Source organism: Cyrtonyx montezumae, unplaced genomic scaffold, assembly GCF_038088225.1.
Source record: "Cyrtonyx montezumae isolate F1298 unplaced genomic scaffold, pur_monq_1.0 scaffold_4, whole genome shotgun sequence".
In the NCBI taxonomy this organism is placed as follows: domain Eukaryota; kingdom Metazoa; phylum Chordata; class Aves; order Galliformes; family Odontophoridae; genus Cyrtonyx; species Cyrtonyx montezumae.
In genome coordinates, this window is record NW_027072045.1 from 6,314,928 (window position 1) to 6,334,733 (window position 19,806).

Below are 19,806 nucleotides of genomic sequence, written 5' to 3' on the forward strand. Positions count from 1 at the left end.
CACAGACCAGAAGGGGATTCTGCCTGGGTAGTTTGCCTAATGGGAGGAGGAGAGTGAGTTCCCTGCTTTGGATAGTTTCTGGATCCTATTCTCTACGTGGGTGGAGATGGTGAGTGCACCAAGGCAGGGAACCTGAAAAGGTGGGCAGATGATTTGTGAACTTTACCACTAACCTCCTAAGCAATCTCCTCTGGCAAATCTCAGGAGAGGTGACTGAATTCTGCTATCTCAACATTATTGCTGAATAATTTAAAACATACCTGTTTATCACTCATGTTTAGCCTTGTGTAACTCACCTCATTAACACCTTCTGGTGAACCTCATCGGAACTATTCTGGAATATCCAGTTGGGATGGGACAGAGCAGCGTTGCCCAACATAATTCCCACATAGGATTTCTGTGTCCAAATTGCAAACCTCTTATGAAGTTTACCAATTTGCCATATTTCTTAATTCTCAGTGGGTAACAAAATCCAAAAGGACTTTTGTGGGGAGCTTCTTTTGAAACCAAAACAGTCAGTATCCTGGTTTTATTAAATAATATAATCAAAATGTTCAAATGCAAACACTGCAGCTCAGGCTTAACTTCAGCATCATCAGAATTCCCACGTGGGGAAGTTCTGTATCTCAGAAAGGGACATATTACGTTCCTTATACAAGGAGAATAACTGTGATCCTAATTATTTTCCCAAGATAATTTCCCTAAAACCATGGGAGGTCTTAAAGTTTTTCTGGCTTTCGAAAGGCAGAGTACAGCTGGAAAATTCAGCATCATTGGTAAAGAGAAAATTATTACTTTGAAGGCTGCCAGAAAATTTAATATTCTCAATAGTACATTATTAATAGTACATAAAGAAGGTACCTATTCCAGGTACAGAGAAAAAGCCCTAGCTCATCTGGACTTAAGCAGAGTTCAGTAGAGCAGGTGAATGAAAATGGCAACCACTAAATGTTCTGCTGTGCATTCAGCTGTCCTACTTGACAGGTGGCAATCTGTGATGCTTGAGTTTCTCAGGGTATACTGTGCAACTTGGTATGCTGTCCTAGCTCCTAAGCAGCCTCGTGGATGTGTTGCTGTAACGCTGTTCTTCAGGGAGGAAGGGCGGTGTAGCTCCTCTGTTTGAATACAAGCAGACAGCACTGATTTTGAAATAGATATTTTGTACTGGGCAGTGTAAATTCTCCAACTCTGCTGGAGGAGCTTCACCAATAGCCTGGCTGAAATAGCATGATTTTTGTGATTCTCCAGAGCCACGGCATTCCTCCCCCAGCTCTAGCAAAGCGTCAGGGTCTGCCACGTGCTTGGCTGCACAGATCCATGCCCACAGAATGCAGACCTGGCAACAGGAAAAAGATGTGAGGAAATGGATGTCAGCACAGTAGGACTTCTTCTGTTTTCTTTCTTTCTTTTTTTTTTTTTTTCCAGAGCCATGAAAGAAAACACGATTGGACTGCATACTCACACATTTCCATCTCCCCCAGATATTATTATGACTTCTTCTGCTCCCATGCAGCCTCGGTGTACATGACCTAGATGCTTTTTCCAGAGGAACTCAACTTTTGAAATGTTCCCAGAAATGTCTGTATCAATATAGTTCAAGTATGTGTTGCCTGGCTTGAAAGTTCCCCTGCCAAAAGATGAGCACAAAAATGAAGCATGCAGATGAGTTAGATGTTTGCATTTCCATGCCTTTCTGGATGCTAACATGCAGTGATCACGTGGCTGTACATCGTTCAGCTTTGTCATCTTTGATCTGCGAAGACACATCTGAGACCAGCAGTAGCCCCCCCCAGAACTCTTTGCTCTTTCCCTCCTTGCTATGCTAACCTTTGTCCAGAAAGAAGTAAAAATAGAGAGAGAGCAGCAAGCACATTTTGACCACTGTCTGTAGCACAGGGACCTCTGACTACTTATCAGCTGCTTTTATTACCAGTGTAGGTCACAGATCACTAAGAACAAGACCTAAAAAGAGATATTATAAAGTCCGTATGATAACGAGTTTTTTACCAGTCATGTTGTGCTTACTTGTCAATTGTGTATTTTCTCCTGATCCCATTAGTTCCAGTCAAGGCTACATCTATATTTCCCTTCATGGTTTCCGTTGCAGATAGTCTGACACGTATCTCTTTTCGCCAGCCTTTGAAAACGAAAGGAAATAGATGGTTGTTATGAAGGTACTTCTTTCCCTCGTGTTTCAGTGTTTTTCAGGGAGAGGAGAGGTTTGCACGGATGTGCTGGTAAAGCAGACAGAATACCTCTGTCTTTATTAAGACAAATGTTAGTTCTGCATGACTCTGGTGATACTAATTTACTTGACAGTGTTGTAAACTACAGTTCCAACCTTTCCTGGCTTCCTAGCTGTGATACGTATTTAATTTGCTTTGGACAACACTCCACGAAGACTATGTTTTCATTTTGTGATTTCTTGCACTTTGGAGCAATTTGGGTGTGGGGAATAGCACTTCAACACTGAAATATGAAGAATTAAATGTTTTCTTAAACTGGATTAACCTTGGTTAGAAGATCCTGCAACGTGCATGTCTTCCTAAGGCAGAAGCACAGCCTCACATACCTTAGTGCACATCGATTTCAAGTGACCCCATTCTGGGAAGTTCTTGTGATAGCTTTAGTTTGAGCTAGTAAAGGAGAATCTCTTCACCCACACTGGGCCATGGTTTCTATAAACCCAGCAGTATAGATGTTGACATTAATGTATTCATTCAGATTTAAGAATCACCTACTTTCTCTGCACTCATTTTTTTTCTTCTTTTTGCTTTTCTCAAGATGCAACATAAGATTTTTTTGTACCTAGTTTTGCTTTCATATTCTAGTGCTTATTGAATGATGTCCTCAAAGACCTTATCTCATGTATAAGTTGATGTTGCAGTTCATCATCTGGGATGGATTACATCTTGTTTACAAATTTCCTTATTTCCCAGTTCTGTGGAATTGATCACAATTAAAATTACAATTCCTTATTACCCCTCATCATTGTGACTTGATGAGCTTTGCAAAAATACCCTGAAATTACCTTGTTCATAAAGTTTTGTCAATGAAAGCAGCACAACTTTTTTGCTATGAAATTTTGCACTTTCCGCATAACGTTCCTCTCACCTCCAGCTTTATGGAGCTTTTGAACCCATTATTCAGCTAACAAAACCTGGCAAAAATTGGTTTCTAAACCACAGGTAGGCATCAGATTCTGTAATTATCTCACCCTTATCCAAACAGGGCTGATATTCCATACTCTGAACAGGCATAAAACTCCAGATATTGTACAGAGCATCTCTAACCCCCTTGGATTTCTCTAGAAGTGCCTTAATTGCCACTCCTAATTCATCATCCAAACACCAGCACTTACGAGCAAATGGAGAGTGAGGTCCAGTGTTTAAATAAACCTTTTGCTGCTCTTTTTCAGTTTTATGAGAGAACACATCAGCATAATGACCCATCAGTGGGCATCCTCCCTTCGGGCATGGGAAGCAGGCTCCCTGGAGAAAAAGTGTGTGTTACAGGATGTTATCCATTTTAATTCCAGTGCTTAAAGTGCAATAAGAACAGGGTATTTCAGTCTTTTTTTCCCAAGTTTGCTTGAAAAGGTGCTTGTTTTTGACTTCTTCATATGTTTTAAATATTCATCAGAGTTGTGGAAAAGGGAGTTGAGACGGTCAGTCTGCTTGTTTCCTCGTGTAAAAAAAAATATCAGAAAAATATGAGTTAAAAATCTGGCCTAATTTCTGCAGAGATCATGAGTAAATGCCTTATTGTATGCAGCACCTTACTGCCTGATCTGTAAAATGCAGGTAACATTTTTCTCTGCCATAGGGTCCACTGAGGTGGCCTCATGATTGTTGTGGAGCGGGTACCACACTGGCAAGGAGGCTCCAGCCGAGTGTCTCACTCAGATGGCAATGGTGTTTAAGCATATGAACACTGAAGCTGGGGGCTGCATTTCATTTGCTTTGTCTTTTTTTTTTTTCTGTGAAATTAATCATAATATGTGAATTTAACATTGAGACGAAGGTAAGCATGTGTTCAATTTCAGCTAGAAAAAAAAACACTTTGTGATATTCAGTTAGAGGTTCCGTAAGATTTGGGATGTGTGGTTCCTTGGGTATTTGTGCATTAGATGAACAAAAGGCTAAACAAGCATCATCTGTTGTCTATTCTTCAATTACAAAATAATTTCCCTCTCACTGCTTTATGGCACGGGGTTCTGTTTTTTATTCAAGTCCTGAATTACATAGACTTTCAAGTTATGTGGCAAAATCGCTACAAGCAATGGCAACTTCTCAGCATGTCCTGGTTTCGTCTGAGCTAGTTAATTTCTAGTAGCTGGTATGGTTCTGTTTTGGATTTAGGATGAGAATAGTGTTGATAGCACTGATGTTTGCATTGTTGCTGAGCAGTGCTTAAACAGAGCCGTAGATGTTTCAGCTTCTTGTGCTGCCCTGCCACCAAGGGGCTGAGGGGGCACTGCCAAGACTGACCAAAGGGATGTCCCATATTGTACCTGTTCCATACGATGTCATGCTGGACAATAAGACTGTAGGAGCTGGCTTTGGGGGTGCTGCTGTTTGAGGACATCTGGTGGTAACCAATTGCATTGTGCATCGTTTTTGATTAGACTTTTTTTTTTTAGTTATTTTTAATTCCCCCTCTCTTTTCTCTCCTATCAAACTGTCTTCATCTTAACCCATGAGTTATTTGGAATTAAATCCAAACTTGGCTACCCAGTTAGACAGGCATGAAACACCAGGACTTCGTGCCTCATTGTGGCAATTGAGTTTTGTATGTGGCGCTGCTGTGCAGTGTAAACATTCGTCTCCTCTACTCTAAGTAGTGCGGGTGTTTATTGTTGTTTACAGATGTTTAGATGTTGACAAAATCCAGCACCTGTCCTCTTGATGATGGGTTTCAGCAGATTTGTGTGGCACTGGTTTAAGTGGGCTGCCTTCAGCAAGCCCATGCCCCTCACAGCAAACCTACACAGCTGAATCCAGCCCTCGCTAGCCCTCTTGAATCTTCATCTCTTTTTATAACTGCTTAGACTGTGTACATTTACTGTCTTCATTTTCTTCTGAATCTGCTTTGGGGTTTGCTGATTCTATATTATGGCTGTGAGGATGAGGACAGTCAGTGGAGCAGAGCTACCTTTGATTCTGTCACCTGGAGTCCAGATGTCATCTCAGAAATTACTAGGAAAAGAAGAGCAGAGCTATAACCTTACCTCCTTCATAAACATGTACCCAATACTCACCGATATAAAATCTCGGTATGTTTCACACTGGTAGCCAACAAATCCATTTGGAGTGATAATACTTTCAGCATAATACCGGAGGCTTCTTTTATGTCCACATCCAAGTGATCTGTATGCTGGGAATAACCCCACGTGGAAAACATTAAAGCTACACATCATCCACAAAATCCATGCCACAACAGCACGTAGGGGCCTTTATGGCACGAAGCACTCTTGCAGCTACATCTGCGTTTCTGATGGAGAAGAGCAAGGTGCTGCCCATGTGTGTGCCACGTGGGAGCCCGTGGAGGTGGAGATGCACCTGGCAGACCTTTGCAGCCCCTGGTCCTGTGATGCATGCACTCAGCTGCCTGAACTTGACATGAGAACAGAGGAGGACTTAGCAGAACTTCCCTTTCATATTTTGAAGACTGGAATAATTCATAGTTGTAGCATTTGCAAAACATACAGTAGTTACTATGAAGTAGTTTTCATTTGCTTACCATTATCGCAACGTGGTAATTTGTAAAACCACAGTTTCCACTCACTTCTAGAATTAAAGATAATTATAGTAATTATTTTAACTTCAGTGGCTTTCAGTGTTTTTAAGCTCTAAAAAATCTGCGGCCATTTGACATTGGTGATTCTGTGAAATGCTCAGAAAAGCAAGATGCTTGGCAGCGTGTCCTCGAATTTGTCAGAATTATTTGAAATAAGTGCATTTTGCCCTCAGAGTGAAATTTGTGAGCTGTTAATGCAGAGCAGGCAGAAGAAAGTGCAATTTGTGTTCCTTGTTATAAGTACTGTCTTTATTAGCTCTGAAGCCTCTCCTTTATTTGAGCACAATGTACCAACACTAAGCTATAAAAATAGGCTCCACTCTGCTGCAGTGTGGGGGGACTTTGCCCAATTATAGGGTGACATCGTAGAGGCACTGAAGTAATTGCAAGGAGGCACAGCTTGTGGTGGAATCAAAATTTCACCTATAGTTGCCCATCAATATTTATGCATCTTAAAGACATACTGGTTGATGTTGACCAGGTATCAACTGGTCAACCCTTTGTTCTTCACGCAGAGGGAAAGAAAAATAAAAACGAAAGGTATTTCCATCTGTGCTCCTCAGAAAACAACCTGGATCGTCAAGGTTTCCCGAGTATGTTTTCTTTATAGTTCCTTCTTTAAAACTAATTCAGAAGAGTCTGTGCTTTACATTTAAAAATCTCAGCTCTTATGGTAAGCTTACTTTGTGCTAGTGCCAAATTCACTTAACATCTATACAAAGGGAACATATTACCTCTCTCTGTCCCGCATCAAAAGCTGTAGAAAGAACTTACCAAATAGCATTTGTAAGGCACTTTTGTACATAAAAGCACTGCATACATGTAAATATTATCAAACAGAAGAGATATGCACAAAGCAAAGTTTGTATGAGAGGCAGGAATTAACGCTGTCTCTATTGTTAGGAACTGCATGAATGACCCACTTCATCTGCTAGCATTCAGTAGAGCTGGATTTGTTTTTTACCACAAAACACGTCAAGAAGCCTAATGAATTTTTAATTTTTAAACTTATTTTTTGCTGAAAATGGAGATGTTTTTATGCCATCACTTCTGAAGGCGTTCTGGTTCCAAATGATTTTGTTCATAGCAGTATTCCATCTTGGTTCCTAACTTTTCAACTAACTTTTCAAACCAGTTGATGCCAAGCATTTTTGAGAGCCAGCTACCTTCTAGTGGTCGAGATTTCAGAACATGTAGCGATGAATAACAGGTATTCTTATTTCAGTAGGTTAGGGTTAGAAGACAGGATTTGGGGCATCTATTTTGCTTTATCCTAGAAATAAATCTTATTAAACTCCCCAGCTTTAGCTGGAGAGCATCAGCTATCAGTTCAGTGGTCATTTGATCACCTTCTATGTTTTCAAGCTTGTGCTGTTCCCCTTATAGGTTCATAGGTTCATTAGGTTGGAAAGGACCTACAAGATCATCTAGTCCAACCGTCCTCCTATCACTATCCCTACCTACTAAATCAAATCCCTTAGCACCTCATCTAAACGCTTCTTGAACAGCGCTAGGGATGGTGCCTCACCCACCTCCCTAGGCAGGCCATTCCAGTGCCTGACCACTCTTTCAGAGAAAAAATGTTTCCTCAGGTCTAATCTAAATCTTCTTCTTTAGTATCTTTGAAGATTCTAAAGCTGCTAGTGCTATGTTTGATCACAATAACACTAGGACTGATGTCCTGGTAGCAAGGGAAGCTCAGATTATAAAACAGTCACTTTTGCATTACCCAAATCTAAGATATATAAGCGATAAATACATTCAAAAGGCTTTGCCTTAACTCAGCCTGCAAACTCATCTTTCAAGCTGCAGCTGTAATGAAGCATTACTTCTTTACAACATACAAACCTCTCATAAGGTCATCGATGTTCCGAACTGCTGGAGGTACACGAAGCTGCCTGCACCCTGGCATTTTCTTCCCGCCATTTGGGTAAAAATCCAGGTGGCCACAAGTCTGAAGAATCCCAGGAGCTGAAATATGTAAAATCATCAAATCATAGAATGGCTTAGGTTGGAAGGGATCATCTAGTTCCAATACCTGTGGGCTGGTCGCCCCATAACAGATGAACTGCCCAGGGCCCCATCCAACCTGGCTTCAAACACCTCCAGAGCTGGGGCATCCAGATAGGATGAAGTCTGATCACTCTATGATATGCTGTAGTCCATCTCTGTGTATGTGCTGGCCTTCATGTGAAAACTTACCAAAGTCAAAGAAGAGATGACCAGCATGAGTGTGAATTATATCCACAAATTTTGCATCTGAAGGGTCCAGTCTGACTGTTGGGGGAGTGTACTGGAAAAGAGGTCCAGCTGGATCCAAACCTAAATGAAAGGAGATGGGAGTAATGATGTAAATAATAACTTATAATAACTTACTTATCACACGCAATGTGTACATGCTAAATGTCATTACATTTTTACCTTAATTCCTCGTATAAAAATCTATTTTGTGCTGATGTGTATTTGTAACAGCCAGAAAAAGCCAAGGCAGGTTTTAATAGAATGGTGTCATTGCAGTGAAGTAAAAATGGGATGGGTGGTTACTATTGGGGAATAATGTCATAAGAAGAGATGTGGTGGTGGTTGGTTTGGTGGGGTTTTTTTGCATGATACTGAAAGATGTTAAATTTCAATACGCTGTTATGAGCATGAGTATTTGTCTGAGAACTTTTATTTGGTCTAAAAGCTATTATCATTTGCAAAGTAGTCTGCTTGAAATAGTTACCCTCTTCTTACTTCACTCAACTCTCTTTCTGACCAAAGCACGATTCTGATCCCAGTCTCCCTAAGTATGTGGCTGTATACGGTGCACACAGCCTAGTCAAGGCAATGTCCATGCAAAGCCAAGAACTGGTTGGAGGAGAAAGGGAAACAGGAAATTCTGAACCTTTAGAAACTGTGATGTGGGACTGTGCTGTGATGCTGCACCTCCCTGTATAGCTTTGCAGCGAGTAGTATTTTTTTGTTTTGAGAGTGCCCACAGCTATTTATTGTGTCACCATGACACAGTGAATGTAGGGGATTTAATTCTTCATTTCAGATTTTCAGTCTTCCCTGCTGGAATATCATGATAGAGTGAGCTTTTAAATCCAAACATGATCAAGAGTTGCTAAAGTTTTACAAGCCTGTTATTTCACATGTTGTATGGTATCTTTTTCCAGCTCTTTGATATTGCTGAAGACCATATGCAGTGTGCTCTGGGGAACTCAGCATGACCTGAGCAAAGTAACACACCTTTAGCCCCAGTAGGGAGAGATTAACCTTCCTGTTGCAGTTCAGCTTTTCTCAGAGCCAGGACTGGTGACGTGTGAAATGAGTGGCACGGGATAGGATGTGCAATGGCTTCAAGTGATGTGCTGGCTGTGTGGTTACAGGAAACACATGTTACAGTGTCTGTAACATGTTTGTTAGGTAGCAGTGACACATTGGTTCTCTTTTAAGTAGCATTAAAATATAAATGTTTTACAATTGAAATAGCTTCAGTACCTGTTATTCTTCCAATGCCGGGTTTTCGTCTCCCTGCCTCCCCTGCAGCATGTGCTCCAAGACTGTGGCCAATGAAATGAATGTTGGCAGGAGAGTATCCATAGTCTTTCTGTGAAGACGTAGGGAAAAGAAAAAAAATCCAAGGGTACTAAATGGGATGTAAAGTCTCAAAGGCATTGCAGCCTGTCCTCATGACCAGAATGCCACTGAGACCTCTGTGCCCCAGCAGGGGCAAGCGATGAAGGAGAGTGCTGTAGTTGGAAAGTTACTGCTGTGGGAGGTGAATCTGTACCAAGGTGTGGAAGAGAAATTCCCAACACATTCCTACTCCTGTGGAGACTGTAACCTCCATTAGGATTGGGCTGTTTAGAGAGAAATTAGGAAAAGATAATCTGTTGAATCACAAAATGGCTTAGGTTGGAAAGGACCTTACAGTCAATATAGATTCAACCCCCTGTCATAGGCAGGGTTGCTCCCCACCAGATCAGGCTGCTCAGGGCCCTACTCAACCTGGCCTTGAATGCCTTCAGGGATGGGGCATCCACAGCTTTTATGGGCAGCACTGCCAGTGCCTCGCTGCTCTGTGAATAAAGAATTTCTTCCTAACACCTTACCTAAATATCTCCTCTTTTAGTTTAAAGCCATTTGGCCTTGTCCAGTACATAGCTCCTGTAAGTAACGTTATATCTATCCAGAAGGTGAATGACTCCTCTGACTCTTTGTATCCAGACTGTACCAGTCATCCTGAACCTGTCTGTTCAGCAACTACAATGACCTATGGTTTTCAGTTCCTTTTTCTATGCCATGCCCTCTGGGTGAGTATAGTGGCCTTTATGCAATCGAGATTTTTCCCCACCCAGATCCTGAGGAGCATTTCAGTTTGTGCAGGATTAGAGACCTTTTATAACATTTTCAGCTGGGGTATTGAGTTCTGTATTTTCTGACTGTGTTGTATCAAATCACGAGGTGACAACTATCCACTGGCATTCATGGCCTACTTGTACCTCAAGCAAGTTCACAAGATACACCAGCTCAGCCCCCACAATGCGGACGTTGTTGACTGCATCCGTATACAAACCACTGGAACCACCTCTCCAGTCAGTCAGAATGCAGTTCACATCTTCAACATGAAACATGAACTGTCAGGGGTAGAAACAGAAGGAAACGATCATAAAGTACAACACTTCCAGGTTACACACAAATAATAATTAGTTTTACTGTATGTGGGGATCTCCCTTTAGCCCTTTTGAGTACCGATTTTTGCATCCCACCCTTGCAGAACTGGCATACTGCTCCTATCACGAGTCTCTTTTAGCTCTTGCCTTGCTCTCCTGCTCTGCTCCCGGTGCTGGCTTTACAGAAGCCTGTGGAACATCAGTAGGCACCAGCCTGCAGGTCCAGAGAGCAGTGGTGGTTCTTGTCAGTGGGGCTGAACCCCACTGTTGAGTAGTGAGGATAAATTGCATCACAGACTATTCTGAGTTTGGAAGGACCCATACAGATCATCGATTCTAACTCCTGTTTGGGATTGGCACAGCTGGGGATAGGTTTATCCTCAGGACTTGGCTGGTGATTAATTTTGAAAGAAAAGAAAATTATACTGCTCTTAGGGGATTCTGTTTAGCAGCGTGTTTTCCTAATAATGTCCTAGAAACTTAAATCTTGCATCGTGCTCTTATTCAGAAAGTTGCACTGCAAAATGATGCTGTATGCACTTGCTATGTTTGTGTGGCTGTTAAAGATGCACCTTTTTCCTGTTAGTGCTGCAGAATCAACACAAGGAGGCAGAGCAGAGGCAGGTTTGAATGCTGCAGGTTTGTCACACAGCAGTTTTAGTTGTTTTCCATCTCAGCTGCTCTTGTTGGTTATAGGGGATCAGCTTATCTTAGCACCCCAGTTAGAAAAAGAGGATGATTTATTTTTTTATTGTCCAAGCTCTAGTCTTGAAAATGTATACATCTGGATCATCTAATGGGATTCACAAAGTTGTATTCAAGTGCTTGAAGTGTTCAGCCTCCAAACTCAATTTAAACAAACTATTCTATTTTGACACCTCAGGCAAGGGAAGTTTCTGATGGCTCATTTTGAAACAATTTCATTTTTGAAGTACACCTAAAAAAAATGGAGTCTGTAGACCAAATGTCTCACTCAATCTGCAATGCTTATTTTGAACCTTAGCTGAGGTGAGAAAGTGTCTTTTTCCCTGTTATTATTGTCAAGGAATTGAAAAACAATCAATTATAGTTTTCACCATGGAGGTGAATGCAGCAAAAGGGCACTTAGCAGGAGGCTAAAGTGCACTGTGCTCATAGCTAGGAACAGGAGGGCAGTCTTGTGAAGCTGAACTTGTTTCTAAGGTTGCCGTCAATGTATTCCCTGAATTAACACGAAAACAGAAAAGTAAGTTTTAGATGGGAATCATAAGCCACTTAATTGGGAGAGTGTATGGATCTTTGCACTTTCAAGTGAAAGTTTGATGGCACCGTACTCTGCACATGCTTGCTATCCAGGGCAGGTCTGCTCCAGCAAGGTGTCCGTGTATAATGAAGCGAGTTTTCCTGTGTGCTCGAAAGTTTGAAGTTTTGATAGTTGAGGAATTTGAAGCAGAAATTGTCTGTGTCAAAACAAACAAACATCAGCAACGTGAATGTTCTGTGGCAGTGCACACCGATACAGGGCAAAGTAACCCAATAGTTAAGGCTTAGTTCTCAAATCTGAACAGATAGGTCTTGTTCCTGATCCTGAACTATGCTCAGGAACGTCAGTTAACGGCTTCAACAAAATCAACTCCTGGGTAATCAAACTAGTAATACTGGCATCCTTTGCTCAGTGCTTTGCGATACACTGGTACAAGGTGTTGTGTAAATGTAAGGTTCTATCAACATTTATCACAGAAATAGAATTCTTCTGCGAGGTTGGCTTTGAATCTGTGCACATCTTTCTTCTTTCCTCTCCTCTCTTTCCCTCTTTCATAGTTTCATCTCTCATCTTATTCATATCATGTCTTAACGATAACCCAGACAATATGAAGAAGTACATCAGAGGCTGTGGGTGTTCAGGGCTTTAAGGAGAGGGAAAACATTATTTTTGTTAGAATCAAATTCTGAATACTGCGTTGTTTTGAAACTTGACACTGAGGTATTTTCTGTTCTAGTTTGGTAAGCTTAAGAAGAGTGTCATGCGTGAATTAGCACACACATGACCTTCAGTGAAAGATTGATTCAAGTAAAAACCTCTCAGGCTTTCTCAGTTGGAGATGCTGGTCTTGTTCATAGGTGACTCAAAGAGGAGATGTTATTAACGCCTCCACTGTTTGTGACTGTCATTTATAAAAAAAAAAATAAGCAAACAAAGCAACTGTAAAGTTTTTCTTCAAAATAACAACAGCAAAGCAGCCCCTGCACATTTCTTAATATTAAAGTACTTCATTTATCCTTATGCTTTGTCCAAATAAAATTCACAGTGATGGTCATTCTCTTCCTCATGTTTTCCTTCACTTTCCTCTTCTCCTCTCTAATTTTTCCTTTAATTTTTCATCCCATTTTCTTTCCCATCTCTGATGAACACTGTCAATTTCCCAATCTTCCCTTATCTTCCCTACCTTCTCTTAGGGCTCAGTATTAACCTTCCATGAGCAGGGTCTCTGAGACCAACCATATATTGTTAAAAGGATCTGGTAGGTGTGTGTGGGCCTGAAATATATTTTTCAGCTGAGACATGGGATCCAAACTGAGCTTTCCTTCTACAGTGCCTTGCCTGCCTCTGGATTTATAATGATAAAACCGAAACTGAATTTGAGCCATGTATATATTGTTGAATATGGATCAGGGCTTCTCCTGGGAGACTTACGAGTAAAGGCATAGGAGAAAAGAAACAGTTTCTTACTTGGTGGTTGCCGATGTTGTCTCTAGTGCAAAGGTAGAAATTGGTGTTCACAGCTGCTGGAGAGCTGGGCACACCTGCCAGTTCTCTGCCTGGGATTCCAGACCAAGGGGGGTTGTCGGTAAAGCACCCGAGCCTGTCATAGCACACTTCCCTTCCTGGGGCACACAAAAACAGTGTCAGTGCACTAGGAATGCATCAGGCCAGGCTGCTGACCCTTGACGAGAAGCCGACAGGACAATGGTTCAAATCAGCATGCCACCTGCTTGTTTTCATTGCGGGCTCTGTTTGTGTTCATGTGCATGATGCACAGCCTAGAATTCAGTTTGGTGAGCCCAGGAGAAAGCATGGTTTGTTTATCTAATATACTGTTAAAACAGCCTCCAGAAAAAGACAAAAAGACAAAAACTCCTGGATCCTTTCCGTACCCTGAGAACAAACCAGCTTCTGCTGCCTGCTCAGAGTACTCCTTCATTTAGTGCTAATGCTCTGGGGTTTATGTAAATTGCTTCTTCTTGTGCAAGAATTAAAGACAAAAGAAAAGCTCAAAACATTAAAACATACACTACTAGTTGCTTTACCACTTATGCAAACCACCTTCCTTAAGTTTTATCGTTGCAAGGATTCAGTGGAAGCTATGAAGTCGATAGGATGAGAGAAAATGGCCTCATGTTTTGCCAGAGGAGGTTCAGGTTGGATATGAGGGAAATCTTTTTCTCTGAAGGAGTGATAAGGCTGCCCAGGGAGGAGGTGGAGTCACTGGACTGAGGGCTTTCAAAAGAAAGGTACTTGTGGCACTGAGGGACGTGATATAGGGGGCAATATTGCTGGTAGGTTGATGGTTGGATCATTATATCCAACCTTGATAATTCTACGATCCTGTGAATCTAAGTGCAAGCCTAGAGCACAGCCCAGCCCAGGGAGGTGTGATCTGTTCCTATAAGGCAACAGTTTCTCAATTTATGTGGTGGCTTTAATAAACTAATAATGTAAATGTGACATATGGGTGTTGCCATTCAATGCCATCCTTTATCCATAATGATAACACAACAGTTATGGAATTGCAAGTCATTTTTATGGTTACAAAAAGACAATGGAAACAAAGATAGCTATTGTTACTGTGTGTGGGTGACAGAACCAGAATGCATTAGACCATGACTATTTGTAACTTGATACAAAATGCAGGGTAGGACACTGTGCATTGGAAATACTTGATTGTAGAGCTGTAATTCAGGACTTCAGTAGAGATTATGTCATTTTCAAAGGTTCTTTTCCTATGATGATAGGGAAATTCTGGATTGTGTTTCACTGTTTCCCCTTTTTGTCCCTGTGTATCCATCTCAATGGAGTTATCCTTTCCTATTAGTAAGGAGATGTATGAGACCAGGACTATTTCCTTGTTCTCTGCATAGTGCCATGCAGAGAGTGTACCTTGGCTGGCATTACCAGTGCTGTAGCTGCCATAAATGCTCCTGGGTGGTTGGAGTGGGTAAGAAACAGTTCAGGAAGAATTTTAGAATCCATTAGTATATAAAAATACCTTTCTAGCTCTCTTTCTTTCTTCTAGCTACAAAACCCTTAAAGACTTAGAATGATACGTTAAATGTGTTAAAGGCATGTCAGAATTAATTACTGCTAATGAAGAAGTCAATTATATCCATTCCAAAGCATGTTCCTCTTCTGAAATGCAGTTATTCTGGTGTAAACTGCACACAGCAATTTTTGCTGTTTGTGGGTTTTATCAGCTATGTATCTTACCTTTGGCTGCAACAAGAAGATAAATAGTAGTGAGCCATACTGCAAGCATCTAAAGCATAGAAAACAAAACAACAACACAATTTATGCTTAATTAAAAATAAATCCAGAATTCACCTAGGAGCTTCTTTGATTCATTAATAGAAGTCATAGTGACCATAGGAGAACTGGAGCCAAAAGAACCATCATTTCCTTAAAGATAGCAAAGTTTCAAGAATATATCTTCGGGTTTCCTCATTTGCCATGGAATTATTGAGTATAGAAGATATCCTCTCAGCATCTCTTACTGAGTGTCCTCCTGACCTTGACAAACAGAAGCTTCTTATCCTGTAGAGCTGCAACTCGTGTCCAAGTGAATGAATTTCTTAAGGGATTTGCTACATTTATTTTTACAGAGTAAAGTTTCTTCTAGGCTTTAATAGAAAATTACTCAAAGAAGTGCTGTTCAGTGATTGTGTTTTAAAAGAACTGAGACACAATATCAGCATTTCCAAATCATGCCAATAGCGAAGATCAAAGCGAGTTTTCAAGACTATCAGCCTTGTACACTTATCAGTACTTGATCACTTAATCTCTAGCTGATACAGAAGCATCAGAGTACACAGAGCCAGCCAAGTACTTTGAGGTAAAGTAGGGCATGTATTTTATGTGCAATCTTACTACTAGTAACTTTTCTTTAAAGGAAAGATGAGGAATTTCTGAGGTACCGTTAGTGAGATAATACATATTCAGTTTGACTTATAACTTGTTTTCTAAACACTGCACATTAACAAAGTGTGCAGAATATAACATGACCAAAAGAAGAAAAAGTGAGAAGTGCCTGAAATACCCCATGCCCACTGTGATTTGAGTCCCTCAGATACTCTTGGCTCAGGTGTATCTCATTTACCTTGGCAAGGCTCATGTGAGTTCTTGGAGTCCACCTCGGCTGATTGCAGCTATTGTAGGAGCCCTTTGGAGCAGCCAGCTGGTAGCAGGACAGGTCTGGGCCCACCTTCCGACAGGGCACTCACCCTCTCACTGCTGTGCAGCATCTGTGGCTTTGCTGCCTGGTGCTATCGTTGTGTCAGGAATGCTAAGATGTCAGGAACCAGTTTAGACCAGTTGCTGCGAGACTCCGCCTCTTTAATGTAAAGTTTCAAATAGGGTGTTACTGTCATTTGTCGGTAATTTAAAGTGAGAAAATACAGGGAAGTGGAAGGCAAAGAGTGAAGAAGCATGGAGCCTTTCAGCATCAGGAGTGGGGCTCCCACCCTCGGCTGGGCTCCCTGTCTCCATGCAGTGCTGAGTTGGGATTCAGGTGACTTCGCTACAGCTTTCTGCATGACACTGAGTCCCAGGCTTTAGGATCCTGTTCCAAACATTTAAAAGCAAAACCGCCCCACTCGGACCTGTTCCCTGCCTTTAATATTTCAGTCTTTAACTTTTTCAAGTTTGTATTTGACAGATGATTGTATCAGCACAAAAAAAAGGTGTTGAGAGATCAGCTAGCATGTATGTTTGCAAGGTATAAGCTGTTACTAGAGAAAAATCAAAGAGACAAGTATGAAAAAGGGTTAAGAATGTAATTGCATGCTCTGTTTTCTGTTACTTGTTCATCTTATAGTTATCTTATATGTAATTTTGCTAGTGGATGCATTACCTGACTCTTCTTTGAGAAGGTGATAGGAATGCTTTCCAAGAGAGAAAAGTTCCTTGGACAGATTGTCACATCATCCAATTGCCATGGATCATCATAATTAAATTGTATTAACTGCAGCCAATTTAGTTTTTAGTGCTCAGATTTATAACATCTTTTCACGGAGAACTGTATTGTCATACTAGCACACTAACATTTCTGATCAGACCTTCCTAGAAATCTTTGTTCCTGTATGCAGACACCAGTGAGTAACTCACATCTCAGCACTTTAATGCAAAACCCTTTATTGGATTATTATGGCACCTCCTAAGCACAGGGTGTAAAGGAAGAGGAGACTCCCTTTTGTATAATCCTTTTCACTGACTGATGACTCTTATGTCCTGTCTAACGTAATGAGATATGAAAGGGGTTTAAGTGATTCTAAGAGGTGCTAGGTTCAAAAATGGATTTTCTTTTTTCTTTTTCTTTTTCTTTTTTTGTTTAGTTAGTCTAGATTACTAGGCTAACTATCTAACCTAATTACTTTAGGTATGGACTGTAAAAGCAAGTAGACCCTAAATACCTGCGCCCCATATCCTTAGCAGAAAATTAAGAAGGCAGGTTGTTATGTAGCTGATGTTTTCTCATTTCAGGCCCAAGTTAATCCAGCAAATTGTTAAATGATTCATGTTCAAATTTGAATTATTTTCTCTTTACACAATTACAGATAGGGATACAGATAGGATAGGGTACTGATATGTCCATTAATTACATCATCTGTAGTGTTCAGAGCAAAAATCCCAACCAGTCTTTCAGGAGAAATGGCTAAATGAAGTGTACATACAAAAAGAAGCTACATCTAAGTTATCCCAGGTCATCTTGGTAGAAATTGGAGTTGGTGATAGCTGTAAGTGCTCAGATCTGTGATGTATAGTATGTGGTATTTTCAGATGTGTTGTACAATTTCAAAATTAAAGGGAGTGGATGTTTGTGTTTTTGTCAGACAAACTCAGAAAGGCTGATTCATTAGACACCACAAAGCCCTTGCTCCCCACAAAATTAGTATCTAATCTACATAACCTGCTTCTGATTTAACTCTACTACCTATAATAATTTACCTATTCACCTGTCACTTATAATAATACTAGATCAAATCCTCATTTCATTTTATCCTCACAATTTCTTCCCACTTCAGAAGTTTACTGCTGGAGCACTCTCTCGAACTTTTAAACTAGTCCATTTGGTTTAATAAATTATTATTGTTACTTAATTCACAAATCTTACCTTTAATTAGAGTATTTTTGTGCATATGCTCTCTGGGAAGGTAAAAAAAATTGGCTTATCCATTACATTAAGAAGCCTTTCTGGAACTGAAACCTACCTCAACCCCCTGCTGCTGTGTGGACTCTAACAGCAGTCTAATGGCAAAAACATCATATCAATTACAAGATGTTGTGACTTTGCCAAATTAACACTAGAATGACAAGATGCTTAGGTCTCTTGGTTTTACCTAGAATGGTGGCTATTGTATCTGGATGCAAAGCTGCACACCACGAAGACCTTGTAGATGATCCTTCCAGCTGGCACTGAGCATTGATGGGAGCTTCACTGCTATAGGCTTTGCTCAGTACACGAAGTGGATGTTTAACAAAGTTCATCTGCCTTTTTGCAGGCTGTCAGACGTGACAGCTCTCCTCCAGTGTTTGAGAAGAGGTTGCTGGGAGGGCAAGGCATCTTCATATTTGTATCCAGCAGACAAGCATGAAATGGGTTTTTCATGCTCATTTACTAATGTCAGGAAAGCTCATAGCTCAGCAATATTGCTAGTTGTCAGCACTTCCCTGTCTGTTTCTGGAAGACTTTTCACTGTAATTGGGTTAACTACTTCAGAGTTATTTGCCTTAGTGTTATAGAACTCATTCATGTACCCATCTTATTTCTGGGATAACTAATTTTTTTCCCTCCTCTTCCAGAGGATCTAGGAAACAAACTTCTCATTCCACTTCTTATTATCCTTCATTATGATCCAGCTTCTAATAACTTTATTAATGCTAATCTTATTGGGATCACTCAAAGAGTAAATAATTCATAAATAGAGGAAGAGCATCAAATGTTAAATTTCACTTGCTTTGTATTTTAATACCATTTAAGCTGACAGTTATGTGATTTATTTATACTTCCAATAGAAGCCCACATTTTTTTTCTCTTGTATTTCTCCATGTGAGCTTAGAGATACTGTAAGATTTGGTCTGTAATGTTTCTGAGTTTAGCTCCATTTTGTCAATGTCAGAGAGTAGAGATAAAATCTACTTCCAATGCTAGTACTGTTTAACTTCCTTTTGGCAGAATTCAGTAACATCAAATTTTGACTGAAAAAAAAAAAGGAAAAAAAAAGTCGCACTGAGTTTGATAAAATATCCTTCGGCCCAGAACAAGTGAGAGAATAAAAGAATTCAAAAAGCATTAGTGATCTCAAGCTTTAGGACATGCACTGTACTATTTTCACACAGCAGTGGTGCAGTTGCTAATAACCATCAGATTAGCAACAGTTTGCCCTCATATTGCAGCTGCTTGCAGAATGCAAGAGCCTAGGCTGGATATTCAAAGCAGACGCAGAAGGCCACTGATTGCATTCACCAGTTAGACTGGTTTACTCCAAGTGTGTTCTGAAATTTTTATCTTAGACACAATAAATTTCCTCCTGCGGTTATTTCTTCAACTGTTGCAAGAAAGAATTACAAGTGAGGTAGCTTTTTGTCACTTCTGTGCTGAAACATTCTTCTACTGAGGACAGTATTGAATTTAAAAGTACAAAAGAGGAAACAATAATGTAATAAAAATAAAAACTGTGGTGTTTCCTCTAGCAAGTGTTTTAAGGCATTATGACACTGTATGTGTTAATCTAAATTTCAGAAGTTACAGTAGCTGTCTATAGTCACAAAGTGATAGAAGATATTCGTAACTTTTGTGCTTTTCCCGAACAAACAGGCATTTCTTTCTTCCTCTCATTAGCCTTTTACCTTGAAATTATTGTATTTGTACTTTTAGAAGTTGGAAATTAGTTCAAGAAAAGACAGTTAAATACCATATAAAATGGATCTCACAGATGAATGGAAAAGCCATAGCTGTTCTCGACAACCCTGTTGGAGAAGGCTATGCTAAATGAATTGTAATTGATCATGATTAATTTTGTTACATGCTTTAAGGATTACATGAAGTGGTGGAATGGATGCTCTAGCTGAAGGCCTTTGAATTTATGTCTGAGT

The 19,806-nt window shown here is 40.4% G+C and overlaps 1 protein-coding gene across 1 annotated transcript; it reads right to left on the reverse strand.

Moving 5' to 3' along the window:
* Nucleotides 1-1,042: 1,042 nt before the first annotated feature.
* On the reverse strand, nucleotides 1,043-14,974 carry LOC136054760 (pancreatic lipase-related protein 2-like). The gene is made up of 12 exons (XM_065746133.1): nucleotides 14,926-14,974; nucleotides 13,171-13,325; nucleotides 11,774-11,899; nucleotides 10,290-10,424; nucleotides 9,286-9,394; nucleotides 8,002-8,121; nucleotides 7,648-7,770; nucleotides 5,261-5,376; nucleotides 3,362-3,491; nucleotides 2,026-2,137; nucleotides 1,465-1,627; nucleotides 1,043-1,336 (listed from the first exon to the last, which is right to left on the reverse strand). The coding sequence occupies exons 1-12, from the start codon at nucleotides 14,972-14,974 to the stop codon at nucleotides 1,043-1,045; spliced, it is 1,632 nt and encodes a 543-aa protein (XP_065602205.1).
* Between the last annotated feature and the right edge of the window lie 4,832 nt (nucleotides 14,975-19,806).